We start from the raw sequence: 8,554 nt of genomic DNA on the forward strand, positions 1-8,554 counted from the left end.
CTGGTGGGCATCTTGCTATCTTTGGTGCAAAGAGGAATGGACTAGTGTAGCAGAGGTAAAGGCAATTGTCACACATGGCAATTGCAGAGTATCTGCATGATCCTGTTGCTCCTGTCCATGTAGTATATTCATATATGTATAGATAAGTCGTTAAATGAGAATGGCCAAGGGAACTAGGCACACTGAAATACATGCCTTTGCCCCAAAAGTCTAAGTCCTGCTGTGTTTCCCCAGGGATTTTAATCTTTTCCTTTGTTGCACCTGCAGGCCCAGGAGAAATATGAGAAGGTGGTGGATGAACTAAGCAAGTGTACTCCACAGTACATTGAGAGTATGGAGCAGGTCTTTGAGCAGTGCCAGCAGTTTGAAGAGAAGAGACTCAGCTTCCTGAAGGAGGTGCTATTGGATATCAAGAGGCACCTGAATCTGGCAGAGAACAGCAGGTATCATTTTCCTCTGAAACTCAGTGGCAGCAGAATGGAAGCAACTCTAATATTTGTGTGGCAGAAATGCTCCTTTAGTGAGCACTGGAAGCCTTCTCTCAACCTTGTCATCTCCCCTTCCAAAGTGAAAAGCAGCACATACAGTACAATCCTAAGAAAAATTATACTCTTTTAAGTCTACTGAAGTCATTAGGCTTAGAACAGGTTGACTCTGTTTATGACTGTGCTGTTAAACCACCATCACCACCCATCCAAGAACTAATAACATGTTATCCGTTTAGAAATGCCACAACTCCAAGAGAAGAGGAAATAATTAAGTGGGAGGCACAAGAAAAGGAAGAAAATGTAAAGGGATAGTAGCCCTAAGCAACTTGGTTGTCCAGTCTGGAAAGCCTATCACTACAATTGCATTTTAAGTTTAAAACATTTGCTGCAAATCAGGTCTGGAAAAAGACTGGAGAGCAACAAGGAAAGCAATGTTATAATTTCCACTAAAGCTGAATGAATGAATGATGGCAATTCCAGCCTGAATAGTTAATGTATAAGCAACCACAGTGTAATGTAGGATAACTCCACACTGACATTGCATCTTGATAGATTCAGGTGGGTAGCCATGTGGTCTGAAGCAATAGATGCTACGATAGGCGAAAGACAGAAGAGACCCCCTTACTTCTGCAGGAGTATACCGCATACCCTGCAGTTGTGGACAGGTTTACATCGGGACCACACAACATAGCATCCAGACAAGAATAAAAGAACATGAAAGACACTGCAGACTTGGCCAACCTGAAAAATCAGCAGTGGCTGAACATAACCTAACTCAAACAGGACACAGTATCTTATTCCAAGACACTGAAATGCTGGATAACGCATCCAACTCTCATGTCAGATTACACAGGGAAGCCATTGGAATTCATAAACACAATTGCAACAGGAAAGAAGAGAGTTTAAAAATAAATAGGGCATGGTTTCCAGTCCTGAAAGACAGAAAATGCTCTACATCTGACAATAGCACTACAGATTAGATTAGAATTTCAACAGCCGATCCACATACAAAAGAACCTCCTCAGGAAACAATCCATATACAAAAGAACTTCCTCAGGAAAGCTCCTCCATTAGCATGTTCATAGCCTGGGGAACTCCTACAAGATAATGACTCAGCCCTACCCCACCTTCCTGAGTAGATATAAATTACCTGCCTACCATTTTTCTTCTCATCTTGACATAGAGAGTACTCCATCTTTCTGTGTTATACCTCTGAGGATGCCAGTAACAGCTACTGGCGAAATGTCAGGTTCTACAGTGCCAAGACCACGGCCCACACAACCCGGAAAATCTACAGCAACTAATACGATCATGGTCTAAACATGCTTACAGATAACTGCACTATCGAATTCAATGAGACTCACTCCCTAGTAAATCTGCAGTCCTATGCACACTTACCTGGGACTAAGATCCATTGGGATTTGCTCTTGAGCAAACACACACAGCTTGAGAAGCCAGTGTATTTAGGACTGCATCTTTACCTCGTCATTAGGAGCACACTTCAGTGTGATTATGACTGAATTTTAATGAGGCTTGTATATGGTAGTGTTTGGCTGAGCAGTAAACAGGCGGGTGGTGATGGGACGCCGCAGTATGAAAATAAAAAGCATTCATGTTGTAGCGTGGGAGAAAATAAGTATGACAGGCCTACAGATAAGATTAGAATTTCAACTCCTACAAGATAATGACTCAGCCCTACCTCACCTTCCTGAGTAAATATAAATTACCTGCCTACAATTTTTCTTCTCACATTGACACAGTACTCCATCTTTCTGTGTTACACCTCCAGTGACACCTTTAAGACCAATAAAGTTTAATTCTGGGTATAAGCTTTCATGTGCATGCACATTTCTACAGGTATCTGAAGAAGTGTGCATATATATGCAAGTTTATACCCAGAATTAAACTTTGTTGTTCTTAAAGGTTCCACTGCACTTATACGTTGTTCTATTGCATCTTGAGTTATGCAGACAAGCTGCACTGGTCCCATTTTAATCTCTCTCTGCCATACAGGCAAGTAAAAGACTGGCACAGGCTCAGTTCAAGGTTATGTCTGGCTTCTATAGATTGGATGCACTCTCATAGCCTCCTAAGGGGGGAAAGAGAGGCCCATGCAGATGTACTTTTCTCAGAACTGCTAGTATCTAGCACTGAGGTGTCAAACTCATTTGTTATGAGGGCCGGATCTGACATAAATGAGACCTTCTTGGGCCGGGCCATGTGTATCATAAAATGTAATGCCAGGTAGCGGAGATATAAACTTTATAAAGGACACAAACACAAAGATTTTTTTTAACTTAAAATAGAAACATGGGTAAAACATTAGCTCTGTAAGCTGCAAACCTACTTTTGATTTATTGACATTCACCACAGAAATCTCATGCTCAGAGTTCTGAGTCTAGGACCCAGGTTAAAACATGAAATGGCAGAGTGATTAAGAGAGTCTGGTGAAGCAAGCTGTGATGCAGCAGCAGAACTGGAAGCAGGAGATGGCCAGTTCCACTGCGGGCCTGATGGAAGTCCTCCAGGGGCCTGATCCAGCCCCCGGGCCGCATGTTTGACACCCCTGGTCTAGCAATTCAAATGCTTCTGATAAGTCAATCATAAAACTATTAGAGGGGAAAAGTAAGGCTGGACTGAGCAGTCCTGAACCTATCAAAGCACTAAAGGAGTGTATCAGAGGGTTTTCATTATCTAGTGAACCATAGGTCTTGAATAGCTCCCTAAAGGACCCTATAAATAAGCCCCCAAATAAATGGGAGCACATAAATCAAAATTGTGCTCCCCTTCTGAAATTCTTTTAATAAAAGCCCCTGGCCCATGAGGAATTAACGCAAATAGGGGAAATTACTTAGAAGTCACCCAAATCTCCTCCTCCAGGGTTCTATAAGCTCTGAAGGGTTTGTGCAGGTCAATCTCTCCTTATATATAATTGTGTTTTCGGGTGGCACTTTGCTGAACATTCCATGTGCTCCCAAATCAGTTGGCTCCCTGATCTGTCACTCAGAAGGACTCCCTATGCACTGGCTGCGTTGCCTGAGTCCCGCCTCCAATATTCTAAACAGTTTGCTGTTCCTCTCCCCCCCATAGCCAGTCGGAACACAGAGGTCATTTGCATATGCGGCCTGATTGGCCTTTGCCTCTAACATTCTAAACAGTTTGCTGTTGCTGTTGGGAGTCACTGAATGTGTCCTGAGGTAGAATACATATCCCAGTCTTCCCTTAAACGGTCACTGGAGTTGCCAATCTCCCTGTGAGAGCCAAAATGAGAGATCACGGGAAGAAGTAGAACTCCAGAAACAACATCCGTGATAAAAATAACGAAGAGACAATAAAGATAAGTTGCAAAAACATTTACTGAAGTATTTCTGTAGTTCTGGGTCCTGTTATTAGTCAACATGGAATGTTTCCAGCAAGAGTTGATAAGTAGTATTTGATAAGAATTGGGATTGCAACATGCTCAGATAAAGTATATATTGCGAAACGAATGTTCACATTGCACAGTGTTCGTTAGTGTGTGAGCGATGACAGAAAGATATTCCTTACAGAAATACTTCAGTAAATGTTTTTGCAACTTATATTTATTGACTCTTCATTATTTTTTTCACGGATGTTGTTTTTGGAGTTCAATCTCCCTGTGGGGTCTGGAGATCTCCCAGAAATTACCATGTGATAATTTGAACATTCCTTGGCATTGCCCTTCTTTGGGATTGGAATGTATACTCACCTCTTCCAATCCTGTGGCCACTGTTGCGTTTTCCAAATTTGCTGGTAGGGAGGAAAAATCAAATGCATAATTATAGGATGGGGGAGACTTGTCTTGACAGTAGTATGTGCGAAAAGGATCTAGGGGTCTTAGTAGACCATACACTGAACATGAGTCAGCAGTGTGATGTGGTTGCTAAAAAGGCAAATGCAATTTTGGGCTGTATCAACAGTATAACATCCAGATCATGAGATGTGATGGTACCTCTTTACTCTGCTCTGGTTAGACCTCACCTAGAGTATTACCATGTTCCCCAGCCACAGCACATCATTTCCCCTACAGAAAATTTCCCAGCTATTACAACTGATCTCCAGATGACCAAGTTCAGTTCTTCTGGAGACAATGGCTACTTTGGGCAGTGGACTCTATGGCATTATACCCTGCTGAAGTCCCTCCGTACCCCAAACCCTGCCCTCCCCAGGCTCTACCTCTCAAATCTATAGGTATTTCCCAACCCACAGTTGGCAAGATCATCCTGTATCCTGACTCTGTATTCTACTGTATTTGCTACCCCTCCCAATTTAGTATCATCTGCAAATTTAATAAGCATTCCCTCTATCCCTTCATCGAAATAATCTACCCAATTTAATAGCAGATGTAGTGATATAAAGAGTTTGACCACATTGTATCTCACAAATCTCATGAAAATATTCTGTAAGAAGAACGATTACCTATTCCATAGTATCTATTTTGTTGGAGGTAGAACAAAGGAGTTGCTGGCAAATGTTGTCCTGATGCCTTCCCCATTCCCTTGCAGTAATCTCTTAACCAGCATTACAGAAGGGAATAAAGTGTAATTAGGCATCTAGTTTATAGGGGCAGAACTTTGGTTAAGATGTCCAAACAGTGGCACATATTATTGATAAGATAACAGCAAAGATTTCAGCACATCTTCATTGTGCTTTTAAACTAGTGAGAGGCCTTGCTGGCCAAGCTTTTCTACGTTGCTAGTGCCCCCTTGTGTTTGGTTAGAGAAATCGAATTCAGTAGTTGTCTTGGTTTATGAATTAATTCAACTCCCCGTCTAGCAGCTGTCAGCTTTAGTCAAGTCCATTTTTAAGGGACATGCCTTTGTTTATATGGCTGTCTATTTGTTACTTGCAGCTATGCTAAAGTCTATCGTGAACTGGAGCAGACTATCCGCACAGCCGATGCTCAGGAGGACCTCCGATGGTTCCGCAACAACTGTGGCCCAGGGATGCCTATGAACTGGCCTCAGGTTGAGGTAAGAAGCTGTTCCGTGGATGACTGCAGGACCATACTGGGGTTTTGGAACAGGAAGCCAGTTCAGAGACACGTTTCTTTCCCTTCAGGAATGGAATCCAGATGCAACGCAAACAGTAACAAGAAAAGAGAAGCCTAAGAAGACTGAAGGAGGCAATACACCCAATGCCAGTGGAGCTGGGGAGTCAGCAGCACAGTCTGGAGACCGTGGCAGGTGAATATACTGAACCTTCTCCAGTTTGAGCCTTGCTTGGTGCAATGTTCAAATGAGAAGGAACAGAACACAGTGGGCATAATGCCTAGTGGCTGCATAGGCCAGTGCTGGAGGCATCAGAGGACCTTGGCTGTAGCAGCAGTTTTCATGGTGCCTTCTACCATGTTGCATTCCCAGTGTGAGCAGCTATGATCGGGGTCAAGCCTACGCTGCGGAGTGGTCAGATGATGAGGGTGGCAACACCTACAACTCCAGTGAAGCTAATGGTGGTGCCAATTCCTTTGAGGAGGAGCCGGCTGGGAAAGGCGTGCGTGTGCGAGCTCTGTATGATTATGATGGGCAGGAGCAGGATGAACTGAGTTTCAAAGCAGGTAAGTCATGAAGTGTGCTGGGTAGCCAGGAGGAGGAATGTAAAAGAATCCATCAGTCGCCATGCAGAGTAAAGAGATGGACACTGCCAACCAGAGCTCTTTTTTTTTTTTAAGTGATGCTGAAACTCTCAAGAGGGAAATGAAGTTTTCAGTCTGTATACTGAAAACTCATTCACTTTTAAACATTTTTTTAAAAAAATTGTTGAAGAGGTTCTAGAACTCTGGAAAAAAGCCCTGCTGCTAACAAAGTGTCCCGTTTTATTATTTATTGACTTGATTTGATTTTTACCCCACCGAGGCAGGTTCAGGGCGGCTTACAGAGAAAACAACAAATAAAACAACAATATAAAATCAATATAAAATACACAATAAAGTTATTAAAACCATTAGTATGATGATGGCGTCGCGACTGTTCTCAAAGAGTTTTCTTCCTGGCATATGGATGCCTTTGGCTATAGGGATTTCAAGTCACGTGTGACCTACCCGTTCTAAATATAATACATAAATGGGTCTACAGTAGAATTAAAGGATGGTAAAGAAATATTTTATTTTTGCTTTTCAAAGGCTTTAGCTCACCTGCTTATTAAGTTCATGTTTCTCAGTTGGAGAGTATTTACAGAAATTATCTCCAGATTTCAATATAACATGCTTGTAATATCCTCTTCTTCTTGCTGTTCCCCTTAAAAGGATGAGAGCTTGTTGCTGCTGCTAGTGCCTCTCTTACAGATATTGGCCACAAGAAGCTTCCTGGGGATGCCCCCAGAATCACTGTGCATCAGCCCCTCTCCAAAAGTAAAGCCTCCTGAGAAGACTGCTAATTTTAATTGAGGAATGGTGGAGGAAGGGGCTTACTAGAATATGATACATTGGTTGATAATAAGCCCTCACTAATGACTTGTTACGTTTTTTCTAGGTGATGAATTAACCAAATTAGGTGAAGAGGATGAACAAGGGTGGTGCAAAGGTCGTCTGGACAGCGGACAGCTTGGTCTCTATCCAGCTAATTATGTGGAGGCCATCTAATTTTTGTTGTGTTCTTCTCACTGCTGTCACAAAAAACAAAAAGACCCTCTGTCATCTTCCCTCTCTCTATGCCAGCCAAGTAGCCATCTTGCCGTGCATTCACTCACTCAGCACAGTTAGAGATCCAAACATATTTTCCAACCAATCGTTTATTTTTTTAATAGCCATCTCTGAAGAGTATTTTGCGGTCGCTTTAACTTTTTTTTAGATAATGTGATACGAAAGGTCGACACTGTGGTGGGGGGGCGTTATTTTGTAAGTGAAAGTGAATACCTCAAGCCCTTAAAACCTAACCAACAAGGCTTCTGACTGGTTGGTTTTTAAGGATAATATAATGATGAGCCGCCTTCCAATTGGCTTGAACTGTTTCAAAATGTCTGGCACTTAAGCTACTTAAGCTAATTCACCCTCTTTGAATAGACTGAAGCCAGTAAAAATAAGGAAGAAACTGGGTATACCTCTTTGATGTTATTATTTCTCTCTTCCCCTTTCTATATAGTTTCTATCCGCCTTTTCCTACTTTGAAAAGAAAACAACAGGTACTTTTTGCCTTCACTACCAAGCCCCAGCCAATATCATGGTAAAATATTCAAGCCTCCAACTGACCACCCCAAGCTATTGCTTTAACTGCAGTATTGTATGCACATTCTGTGACTCACTCCCCAGAGTCCTGTGATCCTGTTTCCCCTTTCATGAGATCAGAGTATGATGCTTAGGGCTCTGACTTCACACGTGGACACCCTATGCAAATGATAAAAGCATACCTCACTGGCTCCTTTCTCCCATCTTCTCTTGAGGAACTGGGCTGCATTTCTGGGATGTGTTTAGATGGCTGATCAGATGCATTCCTTTTTTACACAAACCCAGTACAGACTTCTCTATTTCCAGTCTGCCAGAGACCTCCAACAAGATGAGAGCCTGACCTGGGAACACTAATGGCAGTCTACCCAGCTCAGTAAAGAAGCTATGAGTGGAAGAGGCATCTATCGTGCTATGGTCCCAGAAAACCTCACTAGAAACTCTTTGAATGATTTGTTACGGTTTCTCATTCTTAATGAAGATTGCCTGGTAAGTTGTTGAAGATGGTCAGGATTTTGCTAGAAGCATATATTTAAATGGAACTGAAGCCTTCATCCAAAGAGAGTATTCTATCAGCCACCCAGAGATTGATTGATAGCGTCATACACTCAACTGGTAAAGAAACCCAGTATTCTGAGCAAAGTTCCAAACCCAGGTGATAGCAGAAAGATACAGAGACTTCTCTGAACAGCTGGTTGTAAAGTTAAATGCTGTGTCCCTTTTCCAAGTGTAACACATATACTGCTGAGAGGCGTGTTCATAATAGGATTTTGAATAAAGCACTGTCATCCAATTTGAGGTGTGTAGCAACATCCTGGCACCAGCACAGAAATATAAGGAAGAAGCTTGAGGGCCAGCAGATGTCTGCTGAAGTTAAGAATTCTTGGGT

The 8,554-nt window shown here is 42.3% G+C and overlaps 1 protein-coding gene across 1 annotated transcript in view; it reads left to right on the top strand.

The window, feature by feature from the left end:
- PACSIN1 (protein kinase C and casein kinase substrate in neurons 1) overlaps positions 1-8,001 on the top strand; it is a 65,134-nt gene extending 57,133 nt beyond the window's left edge. The window contains exons 6-10 of the mRNA XM_015423962.1: positions 268-443; positions 5,359-5,479; positions 5,568-5,692; positions 5,870-6,063; positions 6,977-8,001. Of these exons, the coding sequence (XP_015279448.1) occupies positions 268-443; positions 5,359-5,479; positions 5,568-5,692; positions 5,870-6,063; positions 6,977-7,086 (726 nt within the window). The 3' untranslated portion in view covers positions 7,087-8,001. The remainder of the gene's footprint in view (positions 1-267; positions 444-5,358; positions 5,480-5,567; positions 5,693-5,869; positions 6,064-6,976) is intronic.
- The last annotated feature ends 553 nt before the right edge of the window (positions 8,002-8,554 follow it).

Source organism: Gekko japonicus, unplaced genomic scaffold (assembly GCF_001447785.1).
Source record: "Gekko japonicus isolate JY-2015 unplaced genomic scaffold, Gekko_japonicus_V1.1 scaffold370, whole genome shotgun sequence".
NCBI classification, from domain to species: domain Eukaryota; kingdom Metazoa; phylum Chordata; class Lepidosauria; order Squamata; family Gekkonidae; genus Gekko; species Gekko japonicus.